General features: G+C 38.6%; 1 protein-coding gene and 2 long non-coding RNA genes across 6 annotated transcripts in view; 1 reads left to right on the forward strand and 2 right to left on the reverse strand.

Moving 5' to 3' along the window:
• The window catches only part of rab27b (RAB27B, member RAS oncogene family), a 53,817-nt gene extending 35,037 nt beyond the window's left edge, over positions 1-18,780 (reverse strand). Inside the window, exon 1 of one of the 4 annotated variants that reach the window (XM_082141805.1) lies at positions 18,667-18,780. Coding sequence is in view for 1 of the 4 variants with exons in the window: in XM_082141802.1 (XP_081997928.1) it covers positions 18,511-18,512 (2 nt within the window). In the remaining 3 variants the exon portion in view is untranslated. Of the gene's footprint in view, positions 1-11,759; positions 15,012-18,510 lie in introns of those variants that run through there. The other 3 variants (XM_082141803.1, XM_082141802.1, XM_082141804.1) reach the window with 3 other exon arrangements.
• The window catches only part of LOC309478241, a 100,661-nt gene that overhangs the window by 67,655 nt on the left and 11,039 nt on the right, over positions 1-21,967 (reverse strand). The window lies entirely within an intron of this gene.
• LOC309478395 lies at positions 3,967-5,224 on the forward strand. The gene is made up of 2 exons (XR_014198965.1): positions 3,967-4,838; positions 4,979-5,224. It is a non-coding gene; the product is annotated as an uncharacterized lncRNA (long non-coding RNA).

A 21,967-nucleotide genomic window follows, 5' to 3' on the forward strand; every position in this document is an offset into this window, starting at 1 on the left:
CAGTAGAGGACAGAAAGAAGTATGAAAGTGTAAAATCTGTTGTGTTAAAAGCTTTTGAGTTGGTCCCAGAGGCTTATCGCCAACGTTTTCGGACGTGGAGGAAAAGTGAGAGACAAACTCATGTGGAGGTTACACGGGAGTTAAGTAATCACTTTGATCGCTGGTGTATGACATCCAAAGTACAGACATTTGGTGAGTTACGGGAAATGATAATTATTGAACAGTTGAAAAATATCGTTCCTGATCAAATTGCAGTATACATTAACGAAAATAAACCTCGCATTGCCACGGAGGCTGCATCATTAGCAGACGATTTTGTTCTGACTCATAAGAATCGATTTAATTATGGGAGTTGCTGAAGTGGACATTCTGATCTTAAACTATCACAACAACGTGATCGAGGTGCACCTTCTCGGAGGGTGATATCTGATTCTATGTGTCGTTACTGTTTGGAAGTTGGACATTGGAAGAATGAATGTCCTGTACTTAAAAGCAAACAGGGACGGGGCAAGAATAAAAATTCTGCGCCTGTGCTTTTGATGAGTTGTCTGCCGCATATGCCTGGTGACGTGGAGGGAAATTTGTCTGTGACAAAAAGTTGCTTTGAAAATAAACCCAATACAGGATATGGGCCATTTATGTCGAAAGGGTTTGTTTCTCTTGTAGATGGACGTGAGAGAGTACCGGTAAGAGTCTTGCGGGACACTGGTTCTTCAGAGTCTTTTATTTTGGAATCCGTACTGCCATTTTCATCTAGTTCATATATTGATAAAAATGTTTTAATTCGAGGGATTACACTTCAAACGTTGTCTGTACCTTTGCATACATTTATTTTGCAATCCCAGTTAGTCGATGGGGAAGTGACTATGGGAGTGCGCCCTTCTTTGCCTGTGGAGGGAGTTGATATCATTTTGGGCAACAATTTGGCTGGTGAGAGTGTGTGGCCGGTGCTGTCTCCTTCACCAATTGTCACTCCGAAGTCCTTACCTGAGCAGGGGTGTCGAGAGATGCGAGAATGCGTCTTGTGTTGTGACGCGGTCTAAGGAAAAAAAACTGAATGAGGTTGAATTGACTAATACCAGCGTACCGGTTGCTCTTGGATTGTCTCTCTTGTCTAAAATTTCTCGTGCAGAACTTGTCATCGCACAGAGGGAAGATCTTGAGTTGAAGAGGTTGTTTGCTGCTGTTCTCCGACCAGAAGATGTGGAGAGTGCCGCAACTGGATATTTTATACATGATGAAGTATTGTTGCGAAAGTGGCTTGCCCAGAGTGAAGAGTGTGGTGGTGAGTCACAGATTCAAGTTGTTGTACCTGAGAAGTTCAGAGATGTTGTACTCCAATTGGCTCATGGTGATAAAGCTGGGCATTTAGGTGTAAAAAAGACATATGACAGGGTTTTGAGGCATTTTTATTGGCCATTATTGAAGAAGAATATCTCGCGATTTATTAAAACATGTCATACATGCCAAGTGACCGGAAAACCTAATCAACCAATGAAACCGGCTCCCTTGTATCCAATACCTTCAGTAGAGCAACCTTTTGAACATCTGTTGATTGATTGTGTTGGTCCGTTACCTCCCTCGAAGTCGGGAAGTAAATTTCTCTTGACTTTAATGTGTCAAAGTACTCGCTATCCAGCGGCTTATGCGATGCGTAATATTACTACTCGGTCCGTTGTAAAAATCCCTGTCTCAGTTTATTTCAATTTTCGGTATCCCTAAGGTAATTCAAAGTGACCAGGGAAAGAATTTTACGTCTAAAATGTTTGCGGAAATTTTGAAACAGTTGGGAGTTCAACATCACCGTTCCAGCGCGTACCATCCTCAAAGCCAGGGGGCGCTGGAACGGTTTCACCAAACGCTTAAGTCCCTTTTACGTGCGTATTGCGTTGAGTTAAATCGAGACTGGGAGGAAGGACTTCCCTGGCTTTTGTTAGCTGCAAGGGAGGTCACACAGTCTAGTTTGGGTTTTAGTCCCAACGATTTGGTTTTTGGACACAAGGTGCGCGGTCCGCTTGCCGTTCTGGGTGATCAGTTAAGAGGTAAACAGCCACCAAAAAGTTTGCTTGAATACGTAAATGGTTTTAGAAGACGTTTGTTTTTGGTTGGTCAGGCAGCACGGAAAAATTTGGAAAAAGCGCAGATAAAGATGAAAAAGTTGTTTGATCGTCAGTCTGAACAGCGGGTATTTAAATCTGGGGATCAGGTTTTGGCATTGTTGCCTTTAGTGGGCTCTCCGTTTTGTGCAAAATTTATGGGACCATACCCTGTTATGCGCTCGTTGTCCGACCTTAATTATGAAATTGCAACCCCAGACAGAAAGAAATCAACCCAAGTTTGTCATGTAAATTTATTGAAACCTTTTTTCTCCCGTGATTGTCAACAAACTGATGTTAAATCATCTGCGGTGGTCAGTCTTGTGGCTGATGAGCAGGGTCAGTTCTTGGGGGGAGAGAAGGAAGAGGTTACGATTTTAGATGATGCTGTAATGCTCCCTCGATTAAAAAATTCTGAGACTCTAAAAGATTTAAAGAGTTTGTTGTCTCATTTGTCGGTTTTGCAGCGAGAAGAGCTGTCACAATTGATATGTGAGTTTCCATTATTATTTGGGGATGTTCCATCAAAAACTCATTTAATAGAGCACGATGTGGATGTGGGTGATGCTTCACCCATACGCCAGCGCTTTTATCGTGCCCCTTTTGAAAAACGGTTGAAGTTAGAGTCAGAGATTCAGTATATGTTGAAGAATAATATTGCAAAACCATCGTCTTCAAGTTGGGCTTTGCCGTGTTTGCTGGTTAGGAAACCGGATGGAACGTTTAGGTTCTGTACGGACTATAGGAAAGTTAATAAAATCACCAAACCTGACGCCTTTCCACTCCCGAGGATGGAGGATTGCATAGATCAAGTGGGCTCGGCGAAATATGTCAGTAAATTTGACTTACTTAAAGGGTACTGGCAGGTGCCTTTGACACCTCGAGCACAGGAAATAACTGCGTTTATAACCTCTTCGGGGTTGTACTCTTATTCTGTTATGAGCTTCGGGTTACGCAATGCTCCTGCGACATTTCAAAGATTAATGAATCGGATAGTCTTTGGTTTAGAAGGTTGTGCGGTTTATTTAGACGATGTTATAGTTTACAGCGATAGCTGGGATCAGCATGTGAGACGGGTACGAGATTTATTTCGTCGTCTGATGGAGGCTAATTTGACTGTGAATTTAGCTAAATGTGATTTTGCACGAGCAACTGTTTCTTATTTGGGAAAAGAGGTGGGCCAAGGGTTGGTGCGCCCGTTGCGCGCAAAGGTGAGTGCGATAGAAAATTTCCCTATTCCAGGTACTAAAAAAGAGCTTATGAGGTTTATTGGGATGGCTAGTTACTATCGCAGTTTTGTCCAAATTTTTCATCGGCCGTTTGTCCCTTGACTAATCTTTTAAAGAATTCCGCTAAGTTTGAGTGGACTTCACATTGTCAAAGGGCATTTGAGGTGGATATTGTTCTTACAGCCTTATAATTTGACGATTAAACACATCAAGGGAATTGAGAATGTTTTAGCGGATACTCTGTCACGTGCCCCTGTGTTGGAGTGAGGTTGTGGTCTCCAATTGATGTAAGTTGACCTACCTTTAAGTATGTAAGTGATTAATTTTGATGTGGGATATTTTTTTTTAGGGGGGTGTGTTAGGATTGTGTTGCTTGGGTGTTTTGGTTTCTTTCTTTTCATTGGCAGGTTCTGTGATTGAGGCGTGATTGGAGTACACCTGATGCTCGTCTTGGCTGTTATTTAAACCTGGTGTGAGAGTTTGTTGAGGCGGCTGCTCCTTTGTTGCTCGAGCAGTTTGCCAGAGCCATGCTCCAGTTGTGTGTCATTATGTTTTGTTGTAAATAAATATTATGTTAAAATGTGATTCCGCCGTGTCGTCTCCCTTTATGTTACATCTCTGAGCCAGGTGTAACAATATATACACACACACACATTATTATATACTACAATAACGGATAATAAGTGCACATACAAACACTAAATATTAATGCAGCTTCAACATCAGTTTTTCATGGTCATGAAGCAGCACTCGAGTCTTCATCTGAAAAATGTACAAATCTAGTATTCAAGGCTGAAGAGGAAGAGGAGGGAAGCCTTCATCATCAACCCCTGAAGGTCCTTGAGCTGATAGCTGTTAAATCATTGATTGTCTGAATGCCTCCATCCCATTATGCTAAATACATTGACATCACAACAATCGCTATGGCAACACCGCGTATCCAGCCATACGTTCAGTGAGCAGATGAAGACGTGTCTCTCACTGACAGAATCTGCACGTTTCTTCTGTTCACCAATCAATCACATCTCACTCACACTTCAGCATGCTTTCAACCTAAACACAAATGTACATGAGATTTGAGAGTATTTTTAGCATATTCAAACTGACACGTATTAATGCATTCACGTTTTTAACACAAATGTAAATACGAGTATTTTTACAGAAATGCCGATCTGTGATGTGATCTGCACTACCGTTATGATATTTCATTGCACTTTTAAGATTCATTTTTTTGTCCTTTTGGTGCCTGACAGACTTGGTCAGTGTGAGCTTGTAGTTGCATGTAAACTAGGAGTCGTTTGATGTCAGTAATTCAACCACATTTGCGATAATACCAGCGAACGCCCAGAGAGAGGAAATGCTGATTAACAGTAAAACGGCTTATCATCAAGACACAAACTTCCTGACAGATACGCATCCATGAGCTCGTGAAACACAAGCTGCATCTTCATTCACAGACTATCAATTATAGTTTGCACAAATATCATTTCACAGTCCACTCTTAGAATAAAGGGTTCTATGGGTTCTATGAAGGTTCTATGTAGAACTCTAGGGTTCTATGGGTTCTATGAAGGTTCTATGTAGAACTCTAGGGTTCTATGGGTTCTAAGGGTTCTATGAAGGTTCTATGTAGAACTCTAGGGTTCTATGAAGGTTCTAAGGGTTCTATGGGTTCTATGAAGGTTCTATGTAGAACTCTAGGGTTCTAAAAAAACACAAAGGAGAAATGTCTTAAATGATTGCAGAAGACTTACTTAATTCATGTTTAACAGGTTATTAAAAAAAAAAAAATTCTACTGATAAGCTGTATAATTCATAACATTTCGTTTTAATTAAAAATGAGGCCTAGGTTAAATGTGCTTGGTACGATTTATACTGTTTTTTTTTATTTTATTTTTTTATTGTGTTTGGAATCTGTGTAGTGTTTTGTTAAAGTTGAAAATGTTCAATAAATATATTTTTAAAAATGAATTAAAACGGTCATAAATTGATCACATGATGGAAGGTTCTATATACAATCAAACCAAAATGTATTCAGACATCTTGCTATCTTACATGAATGAACTATAGTGTCCTCCGCCCACTAGTAAAGAAATATCAGAAATGATATCTGGTGTCTGGATGATTGTTGGTTTGACTGTGTGAAGTGACTGACGGAACCATTTAAGATTCTGTTGAGAACCGTTTCTTCTGAGGGCCTGTTCACACCCGGTGTTGAAGTGCTTTCCAGACGGATTTAAAGGAGGTGGACTGAGATTCTAGACAGAAGTGGACAAGTGTAAATGCTAGGGGTGTAACGATACGCGTATTCGTATCGAACCGTTCGGTACGAGGCTTTCGGTTCGGTTTTCGGTACGCATTACGTACCGAACGGTTCGTTGGACCGTTTTTTTCTGCCGACCAAAATTTCGTTATTTCAAATGAAGGCGCGTCGCGGGTGGCAAGCGCGCTCATAGAGGCCGGCGCGACCACAACATCATCTGGCAAATGCAATGTAAGGAACGAAACTGAGCTACTGTTATTGTGTTTGTGTGGACCGTTTATCAGTTTTGACCTGTGAAAAGGGACTCGCGAGCCCTATGCGCGCGCCTGATCAAGCAACACCACACAGCGCTAAGAGATCCAGACCAGTAAAGAAAGCATTTGAATTTCAAATGCTTTTTGAATTCGCCACTGAAGTAATAACATCGCTGCGAGATCTAGTGAGAAACATGCACATTTCTCTGTTATTAACGGATCAAACAGCACTGACGTGGAAACCAGGAAGAAACATCGTGCCATGAATGAACTGGCCGGTGTCCAGAGATCAGCAACATTCACCGTGGAATGGATTTACTGTAGTAACACTAACTGCAAGGTATGGAAGTTCGTCAGGAATAGTGGGCTATAATGCTTTCAAGTAACATTACGTCTGTTTTATTTTGACATTATGAATACAATTGCTGCCCTCAAATGTTAATCTGAACTAAAATAAACCTGTGTTTATAACTAGCCTACTACTACAATATTACATTTCATTTTGTCCAAGGAGCTGTTTTGTTTTATATGCTCATAAGAAGAGTCAAGTATAGCTCCATTATTGCTCAGTAAAAAAAAAAAAAAAAAAAAAAAAAATCATACTTTATGATGTTAGTTTCATTAAACAAAATAATAAAAAAAAAAATTTTATTCAAGGAAATTTCTCTGGCATTTATTTATTTTTGCTGTAGCCTATGGAAAACATACCGAACCGAACCGTACCGAACCGTGACACAAGTGTATCGTATCGAACCGAACCGTGAATTTTGTGAACCGTTACACCCCTAGTAAATGCATCTGATTGTTGAAGCCACGTGTGAGAATTTACTCCTCCAAAAATGGTAAAAAAATAAATAAACGTGCAAGAGTGTGTAAGACCGGATATCTGACAGGGGCTACAGTGACACGACTCGCCACAGCCGCCACAGATATGACCCGCCACAGATTACTGGGTATCTCTTCAGCAAGCCAAATGCTGCAAACATTTATATTTTATTTATTTATTGAAAGCAGTAAAGCAACACACAGGTGAAACTAATATATTATATAGACTCATTACATGCAAAGTGAGATATTGCAAGCCTTTATTTGTTATAATTTTGATGCTTACAGCTTATGAACATTTTCAAAATTTCTGAGATTTTGAATTTGGGGTTTTCATAAGCTGTAAGCTGTTTCATAAGCCATAATCATCAAAATTATAACAAATAAAGGCTTGCAATATCTCACTTTGCATGTAATGAGTCTATATAATATATTAGTTTCTCCTTTTAAGTTGAATTACTGAAATAAATGAACTTTTGCGCGATATTCACATTTTTCGAGTTTCACCTGTACAGTAAAACCATGAAAGTAAAATTTTCCTTCCTTCTATTTTTACTAACCCCCCCTCACCCCCGAAAAACATCTTAAATACAACAGAATAACATAGCGTCTGGTTACAAAGGCAAAATATAACAATTATGTCATTACACCTTTTCAAGGCATGTATCCATGCATACCAAAACACAAGTACTGATGATAAAAGTATCATTATTACAGTATAAATGCATCAAATGCTGCAAATTTAAGTGAAAGCTCGGCGTCGCATCCTAAAGCTCAACACACAATCATCTTCATTAAAAGTAGTGAGACTAAATGATCTCACCAGTGCTGATGACACTCTCTCTCCTATTGCACTCTTTGATCTTGAAATAAGCTGATGATAAAGAAAACGCAGTGCATATCTGTTGCTTTCGTGGAAATGAACACCATTACATTTGCATATAGCGATCGAGGATCGGATTTATATTCGTTGTGCGGAAACACATTTCTGTGGCCAAGTGTGTGGAACAGTTTTTGACGATAATGTTACCGATGTCACTTGCTCTCATTTGAACTTCTGTCAATAAAATAGATTAGTGTTTTGATCATGATTTAAATTACACTAGCTATTACTGCATCATCAAATAATTACTATTGAACATGGATTGGATCCGTTTAATAAATGCATATTAAATACAATATAACAAACATACATATGAAAGTCTGAAAAAAATTTTTCAGGTCTATGTTTAACAGTCGTTTTCAGGAAATAAAGTAATCAAATGTAAAATATATTCTTCATTGTATAATTTAAATATACATTAATCCTTACTAAAGTTAGAAAAGATATTTGGTCGAGAGTTTTTTTTTTTTTGTCTTTTGTTGTTTGATTAACATTAAAACACTAGGAATATTAGGCTGCTGTGACTTTAAGAGCTGCACGGATCGTATAAACTGATACACAAGCGTTTTATTTCTCAGCTGTTTACGTTGATTGAAGACATAACCGACTACGTTTACCAGGATACTTGCCAGGACGGGCATTTTGAAATAAATGTATGTGAATTAGAAGACGCGAAAGACAACTCCATTCAGGTTCAGTCTCACTATACGAGGACATGAACTTCATCTCCAGAGCCACTCTGAGAGTCACTTCACCAGCATTTCAATATTTCACTTGAGAAAACGATCCGCAAATACACACAGAAACGAAAAATCAACTAAATAAGTTACACTTAACTTAAGGAAATTATGATAAACATATTACGATGTACAGTATATACTAAAATAAAATGCAAAAAAAACGTGTTTATGCATTAATGCATTAATTGCATTTTAAAATACTGATTAAATTGTTACAACTTTTATGAATTAAAGTGATTATACATCTAATCAATTGAATATATTAACCCATTAAAACAGACAGGAAAATGGCCACTGGCATTATAAACAGTGGGAATTTAGATGCATTATGAAAAGAGTTAAGCAAATAAAACTGACTCAGGCAATGTCAAAGTGTGCATCTGTACATGCAAATATCACCCACAATCCTGTGCTAAGAGGAGTTTGAAACAGTGCTCCTTTGATTTTCTTATTACACAATCAGCCTGAAAGTAAATATGTTATATATTATGAGGCGATGAATTCACATAAATGCAAATGCTCACATGCAAATGAAAGCAGCATGCAACAGTTCTGTGGCAGGTTAGGTAAACACCAGCAAACTGTCTTACCAGCTGTTCAAAAAGCATGGAGAGCTTTCAAAAGGAACTACAAATTGGATTTTCCCATCATGAATGAAGCAGGCGTTCAGTGTGCAAGTACAAGTATGCAATATTGGCAAAATGCGCATTCAGCAGAAGACTGTGAATCTGGGTTTGTTTCAGACCTACACACACACAATAAATAGAAGAGCAGGGCCATTAGATACCACAAATCCACACAGACCGCGGCTCCTTCACAAGCTCTCTGGCATTTCTTAACGTCTTCAGCCGCATTAATTATTTAGGCTGCCCAATTAGCCCTCGCGAATCCACGCGCCCTTAAGGAGATGAAAAATCCCAGACGCCACTGAAACGACAAACATCGGTGCGATCGGCCCATCACAAATGATTTAAAATGATTATGCTAACATCACTTAAATGATGAAAGTGACAGGTTCAACTTTAACATGCAACATCATGAATTATTAATAAGAAGATTAATACATAAGAGATGGCCGAGGTCCTTGGGGCACGTCGTTATGAGCATTAGGATGTGAAAGACAACATCTCCCCGAGGCCTTCCCTGTTTTACAGTCGCTGTAGTGCAGCTATTAGCTATTTTATGGATTTGGGGGAAACTTGAGTTTGGATGAGCTGGAACACACTTCCTCCATGTGACCCTCTTCTCCAGTCATTGAAGGGAAGTTGAACACAAAAAACATTGTGCATTTTTACATCACAAACTCCCTCTGATCCAATTACAATATACAGACAGCTCAGAAAAAACAAAAACAAAAACAGCACATTTTAGTCTTTGGCCAATATATTTAAAGGGATAGTTCACCCAAAAATGAAAATTAGCCCATGATTTACTCACCCTGAAGTCATCCTAGGTGTATATGACATTCTTCTTTCAGACGAACACAATCAGAGAGTTATATTAAATAAATGTCCTGGCTCTTCCAAGCCTTATAATGGGAGTCAATGGATGTATTATTTTGGAAGTCCATCAAACTAGGGGCGGGCGATATGGCCAAAATATAATATAATTCAAGATTTATCATCACGATTCTTTTTCAAGTTGATTTTACTATTTTGCAAGTCAGCCAAACTAATGTCCCCATTTTATATAAAACAGCCTTAGGTAAAAAAAAAAAAAAAAAAAAAAAAAAAAAAAAAAAAGGCAAACATTTTGGCCAAAGTGGCGAAGATAAAAATAGTTGTCATTATTTTCTTTGTTATTAAAAAAATTAAGAATAAAGATACACATTACACAAATCAATATACAAATGAAATAAACAGTGCTTTATTTTTTCAGACACTGTACGTGCATTTAGCATTGAAGAAAGTAATTAAATGAACAAATATGAAATTAAAACACTACATAGACTACACTGTCTAAATTATACATTGATTCTTATTAAAGCTACTATTATAGTTCTCAGTCAGTGAGTGATCTTCTCTTTGTGTTTTGTTGTTTTATTAACATTAAAGGGATAGTTCCCCCAAAAATGAAAATTGTCATAATTTACTCTCTCAAGTTTTTTTTGGCACAAGTCGACTTGCGAATGGCCGTCTGCCGGAAGCTAGTTATTTTATTTAGCTATAAATGTTTAAATATGGATATTTTTCTCACACAAACGCATCGCTTCGCTTCAGAATGCCTTTATAAACTGTGAAACATGCATTTATTTAATGAAATAATACAACTTTTGAAGATTAATGATCACATTAGGCTGCGTCGCAATTCCTGTTTTTCCATCCCCAAATGTACGACTTCCAAAGTAAGATGGTTGTTATACCATTTACAAGATTTAACTTTTTATTATTACCTTTAAATTTATACAACTGAAATGTTTAGACTGTATAAGGATGCACATTTGTTTTTAGTTTGCAAATGCGAGTGAAACGCTCGCTCTGTTGAGCCCTGGTTCTGCGTGAGGATTTCCAGCCTGATCACTTAAACTGCCAAATTTACACTACAAAGGTGGCACAGAAGCACCTCTGAAGTGGCATTTAGGTGTGTTTACATGAATGCATTTGCACATTTGTACAACTGTTTGATTCGAGGGACTGACGGGCCACCATAATTTAGTCTGGCTTTTATGAGGCATTGCGCCTTTACACTGAATTTTGAGCAGTCTTATGTCCGCTGCAGGACGATGCACACGCTAAACTTTAATACTTGGTGTTAGAGGTTTCATCACATCACTAACAGCCAAATCAACAGTTAAAGTAAAAAACATTAAATCAGAAATCTAGTAACTTAATCTAATTATGACTACAGTTTTTCTCTACACTCACATTATTCCAAAACGACGGCCCTTAGTCCGAGGGGTTTAAAATGGAGCCGCCGGGGGTGTTTAGGGCTCCTGGCGCGCAGGTAATGCGCCCAGCGGGGGGGTCTTCCTCAGCAGCTGGTGAGCCCTGTGACCTCTGACCCCTGCGGTGGGGCGCAGCAGGCAGACCTGAGATAATTACCCAACGAGCAAAGAGACACGCTGGGCTTCAGAGGAGGGAGAAGATGCAGAAGTTCTTACTGAGGATCTTTCTTCTACCCTTCTTTAACTGCTCGTCTCACACTGATAACTCTTCTAAAAGTTGTATGATAAATTTGTTCAAAGTTCTTTAAATTATCAGTTAGGATGGATTCATTTTCTAGGTGGATGTCACCCTCCCGCCAATCATCTATGGTTTCATCCTCACATTCTCCCCCAAAACCGTTCTCATCATTGAATACAAACAGTGCAACTGATACTCTTTGCTCCACTCTGACATCTTTGGATAACTTTTCCTCCCTTTTATCCAGATCAGCCCAAGCCACCGCCTTTGCCCCCTGGCTGTCTGATGCTCTCCGCAAGTATCGTTCTGCAGAGAGAAAGTTTTGCAAATCCAAAGATCTCACTGACCTTAGTTTGTATCAGTCACTCCTTTCTTCCTTCTCTGCAAACGTCTCCACTTCTCTAAAACAACATCCTACCACAACAAAATTAACAATTCTTCTGACGCTTGCATCTCTTCCTCTCTTCTTTGTCTTTCATCATCTCTAACAGCTGATGATGACTTTGCCACATTCTTCATAAACAAAACAACCACCATCAACGGCAATCCTCCACACCACAAACTTACAACACTATCCCCTCCTTCTCTCCGCTCTCAGTGGCAGAATCTCCAAACTCATCCTTTCCAATCCCCCTACTACCTGTCGGCTTTATTCAATCCCCACTCATCTCCTCAAGCCATTTCTTATTCAGTTGTACCCGCACTCACTCACTATCACTCATTATCAAGACCTCTCTTCATACAGGTACCTCTGCATTTAAGCAGGCTCAGGTAAACCCACTGCTAAAGAAACCCACACTATATCCAGCACTTTTAGAAAACTATAGATCCCTTCTTACATACATTGCAAAGACACTGAAGCGAGTTGTGTTCAACCAACTCTCTACCGTTCTCACACTCCTGAACAACAACCAGACGGGCTTCAAAAGTGACCACTCAACTGAGACTGCCCTGCTCTCGGTTACTGAAGCTCAGAGAAACTTCCAAAGCATTGGTACTCATCTTTCTGGATCTGTCAGCCGCTTTTGACACAGTTAGCGTCCGGATCCTTCTATCAATCCTCAAGACAAAGGGCCTCTACGGGGTGGGGTGCCTATTTTGTTACTGGGGTGCCTCAGGGCTCAGTGCTTGGACCACTTCTCTTTTCCTTCTACATGTCATCACTAGGATCTGTCCTTCAGAAACATGGCTTTTCCTATCACTGCTATGCTTATGACACACAACTCTACGTCTCATTCCAGCCAGACGATCCGACAGTAGATGCTTCTGTCTCAATGTGCCTGACAGACATTTCTACCTGGATGACGGACCACCACCTTCAACTCAACCGCGCAAAGACAAAACTGCTTGTAGTCTCGGTCAACCAAACTCTTCATCACAACTTCTCCATTCAGCTAGATTCATCAACCATAACTCTTCACAGACCACATTGCTAAAACGGCCCAGTCCTACAGATTTGCCTTATACAACATTAGGAAGATCAGGCCCTTCCTATCGGAGCTACACAACTCCTTGTCCAAGCTCTTGCTCTATCCAGATTGGACTATTGTAATGTGCTCTTGGCAGCCCTTCCAGCATTACCTGTCAAACCTCTGTATCTGATCCAGAATGCAGCAGTGAGATCGGTCTTTAATGAGCCGAAGAGAGCGCTCTCTTCATAAACTTGCACTGGTTGCTAATTGCCGCTCGCTTCAAATTCAAGGCACCAGTCATTGTCAAAAACAACCACTGGCTCTGCACCCATATACCTAAACTCACTACTTCAGACTTATGTGCCCTTCAGAAGCTTGTGTTCTGCAAGTGAACAGCACCTTGTGGTGTCATCATCCCAAAGAGGCACAAAATCACTTTCACAGACCTTTATCTGGACTGTTCCCTGCTGGTGGAATGACCTGCCTAACTCAACTAGAGCAGCTGAATCTTTAGCCATCTTCAAGAAACAGCTAAAGACATCTTTTTCGCCAACACTTGACCCAATTATACTAGCATTCTATTATATTTTTTTTCTATTTATTTATTCAACAAAACAAAAACCTTGCTAAGTGTACTGTGCTAAACTAACTGGGACTAGTCACAGCACTTACATATTGTTGGCCTGTTGTTAATTTGATTGCTTCTATTGTTTTTCTTATTTGTAAGTCGTTTTGGATAAAAGCATCTGCTAAATGATTATTTTAGTACACCAGTTAAATTAAATGAAAATGAGAAATGCTGCCTTGGCAACTAACTGAAATTAAAGTTTAAGTTTACTTTATTTCAGTTAATGTTTATTAAGTGACAAAAATGTTTTATTGTTTTAGTTTAACCCTGGTGTTAACCAGAAGTGGTCATGATAAAAGTAGTTAAAATATTGGATGTAATTTTAAACAGACAATGTTAGTAAGTGATTTTATCAAACTAGTCCCACGTTACCACTGCATTATTGTAATTCAAGCTGGTTATAACCAACTGAGGAATGAGTTAAACAAAGCTAAACATCAACAACAAAAAAAAAATAAAAAAAAAAAAATGAAGTCCGTCCAAATGAATTAACACAATTCATTCAGCCGCTTACAACTGATTCCTCAATGTTACAGCAGAATGTTTTATTGACTCATTTGTCTGATAAAAGGCAGTGCCCCTCAGGATTTACTGCGGTGAGAATTACCGTGTGTGTGTTCCTAATTAAACAGTCGCTCCGACAGCTGATTCTTATTCAACGCCATATGATTTCTGTCAGGGTACAACACAGCATATCAAAAAAAAGAAAAAAAAAAGAAGAAGAGAGAAATAGCTTTGAAACACTGACTAGATTTCAAACAAACTCTGAAGATTCTGAGTCGCTGAAATAAAAATAAACATAAAACAAGTTTAATATGGGATTATGGGCAACAGCTGATGTCCTTAAACTCTGCATGAAAAGGCATTCAGTAATGGGACAGGTGATATATATATATATATATAAGAAAAAATGTTGGGCCACTAAATTGACTAGACTTTCTAAGACACCATTTAGCAACCACACTGAACTGAACACCCTAGCAACTGCATAACAGCAAGCTAAAAACAACCAGTAACCACAGTAAAAAATGTATGGCAAAACCCCACCAATCAGCAACAACACTCTAGCAATTGCATAACAGTTCCCTAAAAACAAATAGTAACCAACATAATCATTCAGCAATACCCTGGAAATTGGCCAAAAAACCCTAGTAAGTTAGTAACTCTATAACAACACAACAAAACCAACATATAACCACAGTAAACCATATAGCAACACCCTGGCAACCAACCACAACACCTTTTGCATAACAGCATGCAAAAAAACAAAAAAACTGTAAACCACAGTAAGTGTATAGCAACCTTCTTGGAATCAACAACAGCACGCTAAAAACAACCAGTAACTGTAAAGCAACACTCTGACAACCACACACAACATCCAAGCAACTCCATAACAACACCCTAAAAACAAACAGTACCCATAGTAACCATATATCAATGCCCTGGCACACACCTGGCAACTGTATAACAGAACCCTAGAAACAAACAGTAAGCATAGTAACCATATAGCATCGCCCTGGCAACCAACCACAACACTCTTAACATAACAGCTGGCTAAAAACAACTAAGCTGTGTCTGAAATCGCTCCCTATCCACTATATAGTGCACTATTTAGGGTGTCGGCCATTTTGTAGTGGTGTCCGAATTCTGAGTGAACGACATCATTCCCTACATTCGTTCACTACTTTTACCCACAATCCTCTCTGAATTCGAGTGTCCGATGTACACTTGCTGAGACACTATTTCCCACAATCCAACACGATAAGGCGATAGAGCGCGAATGAAAAATAAATATGACGGACGGCAACAATGTCACCATGGCAACGGCGCACGCGAGATAGAAAACAATCATTTGAAGGACACTTAACAATCATTTGACTGACTGGAAACCCCGCGAAAGTAATGAAAGTAATGTTTAAATAACAGAGGTTGGTTTTTTTTGACAGTTTTATGTATTTATTTATTTATTTATATACCGTTATATCTATATTTGAATAAACAAATGTGTTGTGTAGTATTTTGTTCTCTTTTATTTTCACATATAAATGTAAAAAGTAAATAAATATGACAAGCAAGTCTTTTTTTTAAATCAAATAACGCAATAAACGTGAAAAATACATACATACAATTGTTACATACAATTCATACAGCCAAAAAAGGAAATATCAAAGATGGGTAAGAAATGTTTATGACGAAATTGTCCGAGCTCTCTGGCGCGTGATAATTATGTCAGCGTCCGAATTCGCTCACTCATTTTCGTTCACTCTTTGCTGATGTAGTGCACTCAACTGCCATTCACTATGTAGGGATTAGTGAATGAGTGAACGAGTGAGCGGTTTCAGACACAGCTCTAGTATCCACAGTAAGCGTATAGCAACACCCTGGGAACCAATAACAGCATGCTAAAAACAACCAGTAAACCACAGTAAGCCTATAGCAACACCCTGACAACTGCATAACAACACCCTAAAAACAAACCATAACCATATAGCAATACCTTGCCACACACAACACCCTAGAAAAAGCATAATAGCACCCTAAAAAAAAAACAGTAACCATATATAGCAACACCCTAGCAACCGCCCCCAGCATGAGAATGGTGAGTTTTGCACAGTCAAACATCACTCAGATTTTCGTCAGTAATTCACTAATGAGATTTTAAAAAACACTAATGGATCAGTGATAGATGACGCTCCTAATTCGACTCCTCAGCCTCCTGCATGTTCATTTCGCTTCTTCTTTATGAATGATCGCTGGCTTTATCATCTTATCAATAACTGAGTTTAAGCACGAAGGCAGCGGTGCGGACTAATATCTGTTTTACAGAGGTTTTATACTGCAGAGCTTTATTTCCACAGCTCTGAAGTGACTTAAATCAATAAGCGTTTGACACTCATGTTGTGTCTATTATACACCCTTCAGAAGATCAATAGCAACAGTGCAACACGCTCAATAAGAGGTTTTGTTAGTAATATACAAGCATCAAACTCCCTTCTGTTCAGGTGCAGTGCATCACACATGGGAACTTCACTGTAAAAATCACATTTTTCTGGTTTGGAACATTTTCACACGCCGCTTGACTCACTGCACTGTGTGTGGGGAATGACACGGAGCAAACTAGCCTGAACAACATCCAAAGGTGCTGAAATAGACTGTAAATGCTCAATTAAACATTAATGGATCAAATAAATCCAGATTTAAATAGAGCTGCACGATTCTGGATAGATTGAGAATCACGATTCTGAACAGACAACCAAACAAAATAACTTACTAATAGATTTACTAGAGGCAAAATGTTAATTGCTGCAGTCTATTTAAAAATGTTTAATTAATCTGAATGAATTTTTATTTATTTTTTTAAATGGTTTGAGCGAATTATTCAATGACTCATTACTGGATTTTGAACGAATTTGAACGTTTTTGAACAAATCTCTTAAATGAATGATTCAATGCCAAATACATTTTTAAGTCACTTGTCGTCGCCACCTACTGGTGTAACGATGTAATCAATACAATTGTTATTTGACGCACCAAGTTACTTTCTAAAAGTGATTTACTCTATTTTGATCGCTACCACAGACATCAGTGTTTATATCTGAACTATAATCTTTTATTCCAGTACTTCTGTGATCATATGAATGATTGTAAAGACAGAAATAATGAAACTGTGTGGTTGAAAAGACTGTTTTGTGAAGCTGCTTCATATCTATACATGATAACGGCTCTCTCTGGATCAGAACGCAGATCTGAATGTTCGCTGAGATTTTGTGAAAGATTAGGAGAATTAGGAGAAAGACAGGAGAATCCTTGTCATGAAGGAATGAGATCATGTGGGTGTTTGAATCGAGATTGTGATCTTTTAACGATTAATCGGGCAGCGCTAGAATTAAAGGGATAGTTCACCCAAAAATTAAAATTCTGTCATCTATTACTCATGTTGATCCAAACCCATAAGACTTTTGATCATAAAATGTAGGGCAGGACCTGGTTCTATGCATCAGTTGCTGATTGGATGTTGAGATGTGGGCGTGGCATTCAAAAGTGGATGCAAATGAATACAAGTTTGCAGGGGTGGAGTTAAAGAAGACTAAATAATTGGAGAAGTCCTGAATAAATCAGTCAGAGTTTTCACTGGAAGATCCAGCTATGACATTTTAATAAAAAATTATGAGGTCAAAAAATGTAAAATTAAACATATGCATGGATACATTTTTCACAATAAGATGAGTAATATGCATTTAGAAAACAGATAGGGTGAATTTTCATGTCATGCCAACTTTAAATGTACAGACTTGGACCAGTTAGAAACCACCTGACAACTTTATAGCAACATGCAAAAAAACATCCACATAGCAACACCCTGGCAACCAGCCACCAACATTGATGAGCAAACATTCTCTAATATACTAATTAGCCATTTATATAACTTTTTTTTATCCATAGTGTGTTTACAGTCAGAGATTACTGGTGATATATAAAACCATGTGGGGTTCAAGCATGCTCAGATCTACACTAGACAATGAGTGAAACCCTGGAAACAACATAAAACCTTTTTTTTTTTTTTTTAAGAAAAAAAAGTGATGATGCCTTCTAGATTGTATTACCATGGTGATATCATGGACTTTACATGGTACTTAAATAAATGCAATGGTTCTATCAAGGTACTACCGTATGTGTCCTAAAAACACTAAATGAAATCAAGGAGTTACAGATATGATTACGAGCTACTATCATGGTAAATAGCCTAAAAAGGTGGTAATACTGTCTTGTTTTTTAGACATGTACCATAGTATTACCACCTTTTGGCAACTTCTGTCAATGAAATCAAGCAGTATCAGCCATGATTCTTCAGACTTGTATGATGGAAACATCACTCATGTACACAATTGTTGTGATCAAGTTGTGGTACTGCGCAGTGTGTTTCTGGTGACTCAGGCTTCCGCCACACACACACACACACACACACACACACACACGACACCGAGCTCTCGGATTCACAGCAGTAGCAGACATGATATTCATAACCATGAGACGAGTTTACACTGGTGATTTACTCACATCTCAGTGACTGACGCTGCTGAATGTAATCACAGGTGTCTCACGCTCTTCATCCTCATCCTCATCAAACCCCACCGCCGCTTATTTCGCTCTAACCGCGCCTCATTCGAAAGGGAACCTGCTCAATTAAATGCACAAACACTAAAGCATACCTACTCAAGTGTGATGAGTGTGCATGAGGCTCTTGCGTGCTCTCGGATGGATCTGTGGCAGCCGAACCGTTTCCAGCCCCGCGGCGCGCTCAGATCCGGGTCCTAGCGCCGGAGTCCGTGAACGTCAACAACAGGTTGCAGCGCGTTCATTGGACATTCGCTCATGAATATTAATCAGATACTGACATTTCTCACTGAAACGTCGTCTAGTAGTGTAATAATTAATATTCACATATGTAGACTGTAAACAATAAGTTGCCAAATGTATTACAGTATAAAAAAAAACACACACACAAAAAACATGACAATATATTGATTCTTATAAAATAATGTTTTGGTGACTTAGAAGTGACTTTGGTGTCATTCTTCATTCATTTATGAGCCTGTTTTATGGGTTCATTAAAAGAGATGGGTTCATTAAAAGGCTTTACAAGACCTTCCTGCACTTAGATGCTCTTTGTGCAACAACAACAATGAACTCTTTGTACGCATCCAATTTACAAATCAAATTTGACAACCGTGCCGACCCAAATGAGACCAAAATAAAATGCATCACATCGGAAAAATAAGTCTGCCTATCCAATGATTGCGTAACTGCACAACTTCACACAGATACTTAGAAACAGACTCTATGATTCCAGGAGATTCCAACAGACTGCAAAAATCCCTTTTGAGCACTATTAACATTTGACATCCCTCCTCACTTTGTCATAGAACTAGACACAATCTGTGTTCAGATCAATTAAAGAGAAGTGTAAGGTCAAACGGAGACACCCGTTCCGGAACCTGTGCCACCTGTTGTCATGGATACGCCAGTTTCCTGTGTGCACATAGCGCAGGGCAGCGTGACCGTTCATTTATTCACTGTGATATGAAGACAACTCGCTTATCTAGATATAGTGAAGAGCTGCACATCTAAAACGTGTTCACATGGCATCAGCACTCCTGTCTCCATGGGAACCACTAATGTGGAGAGGCAACAGCTTTTAATTGTTTATCAAATGCCAATTAGACTCAATATGGAAGTAAAAGGGAAAGGTTGGAGGGTTTGTGTTGAACTTGGCTTGAATATTTGTGACCAATAGAGTACAAAATAGTAAAACCTATGAGATATAATGGGTTCCTAAAATCATTCAAAAAATTATTCCAACGATATTGTTTCTCGGTGCCGTTATCGTTATAGTTGTGGTGTGGACTTAGTTAAACATTCCAAGTTTTGATTTTCGATTGGGAGGAAATTCTGATTAATAGTCTGTCCACTAAATTGGACATCATGCATCACTAGCTATATTACAGCTGCAATTCATACTATTGCTGTGAATGTAGTTCTTGAAAATATTTAATCTGCAGTAACTTTTTTGGTTGTAAATAAATGTATGTGTTATTAGAATGTATTTTGCAGTTCAAAAAAGTAATCTAATTACGTAATCCACGTTACTTTTAATGCGTTGCTTTACTTGGTACATAAAAAAGTAATCTGATTACGTAATGCATGTTACTTGTAATGTGTTACTTGTAACATCAAAAAAGTAATCTGATTACATAAATGCATGTTACTTGTAATGCGTTAAATACTCGTAACATCAAAAAGTGAACTGATTACATAATGCATGTTACTTGTAATTTGTTACTTTACTCATTACATTAAAAAGTAATCTGATTATGAAATGCATTTTACTTGTAAAGCGTTAAATACTCGTAACATCAAAAAGTAAACTGATTACATAATGCATGTCACTTGTAATGTATTTACTCGTAACATCCAAAAGTAATCTGATTATGTAATACATGTTACTTGTAATTTGTTGCTTTACTCATGACATTAAAAAGTAATCAGATTACATATGCAAGTTACTTGTAACATCAAAAGGTAATATGATTATGTAATGCATGTTACTTGTAATGCGTTAAGGCCAGTTTACACTTCTGCGTCGAGTGTACGCCGTAGTGTATGTCGTAGGCTACGCACGTAGGCGACGCCGTCGTGAGCATTTATACTTCTGCGTTATGTCTGTGTTGCTCTGCAGTTACACCGCCGAAACGCTAGTTGGCGGGGGCGGGTTTTAATGTTCCACTGTGTTTAGATTCCTCACGGCTGTTTTGAGGAAGTTGGAGGAAATCTCTCTCCACGAATTCTTTGTATTCTGCTGAAGTCGAGTCATACCAGATGGCTGTATTTCCGAACCTCTTCAACCAATCGCTCGGCCACTTGGTCCATTTCCATGTTCTTCACTGAACTTTCACTGAACTTCTAAATTTAAAAAAAATGGTGGGCGGTGCAGAAGAACACGCCGGAAATACATAGGAGGAAACGCGATGCTACCAAGCCGACCAATCACAGATCTTGCGGTCCGCGTCGTCGCGACGTGTAGTTACATTTTTGAGGAGGTCCGGGTCAGGGTACGGTGTATGGTACACGCCTATGCGCGCACCCGACGCAGAAGTATAAATTGGCCTTTACTTGTAACATCAAAAAGTAATCTGATTATGTAATGCGTTACTTACTTGTTACATCAAAAAGTAATATGATTATGTAATGCACATTACCCCAACACTGCTCATTTCAGATGAGATTGAAAACACCTGATTGCTCGCTTTTCCACAGTCTGAAAACATCAAAAGATCAATGTAGATTTCAATTTGAGTTTTTTTCCAGAGAGGAGAACTACGGAAGAAATTTGTCTATTTTAAACATATTCAGAATTATCAGCTAATAAGTGTAAATCGACATACTCTGGAGGGAGCATGAGTGTTTTCTACATAGTCTGAGTTGTGTTTCCACAGAGCTGTATCTTCACCAGATCTTTGATGGAATCACGTCCTCATGTTCTGATATCAAAGACATGCAACGTTCAACTTATATGAAGTTCTTCTCCGTCTGCTGGTCGAACAGGAATAAACTCAATTGCGTTTGCAATAATTGAAAAATCCTGACTGAGGTTGTCATAATTCATGCATGAAAAGGTTAATAATATAAAGAATCCTTTTCCACTATAAAGAGCCTTTTGTGCAATGGAAAGGTTCAATGGATGTTAAAGGTTTGTCATGGAACCACAGATGCCAATGAAGAACCTTTATTTTGAGGAGTTACTGTTAATGTACTGTAACCTACTGTTAATCTGCAGTGTTTTACCAAAATATGATAAATGTCCATGAGCATTTTCATCAGAATAGTGTCATTGCACAACCATCAGGAAACCAGATTCTCCTAATTGAATTCAGGACAAGTTAATATATAGTCTGTGTCACTGAACCTCCCCTTCTCATCGCTTAACCTGGCCGTGTTAGATTATTCAACCCTGACA

This window comes from Leuciscus leuciscus (genome assembly GCF_965113295.1).
Source record: "Leuciscus leuciscus genome assembly, chromosome: 16".
Taxonomy (NCBI): domain Eukaryota; kingdom Metazoa; phylum Chordata; class Actinopteri; order Cypriniformes; family Leuciscidae; genus Leuciscus; species Leuciscus leuciscus.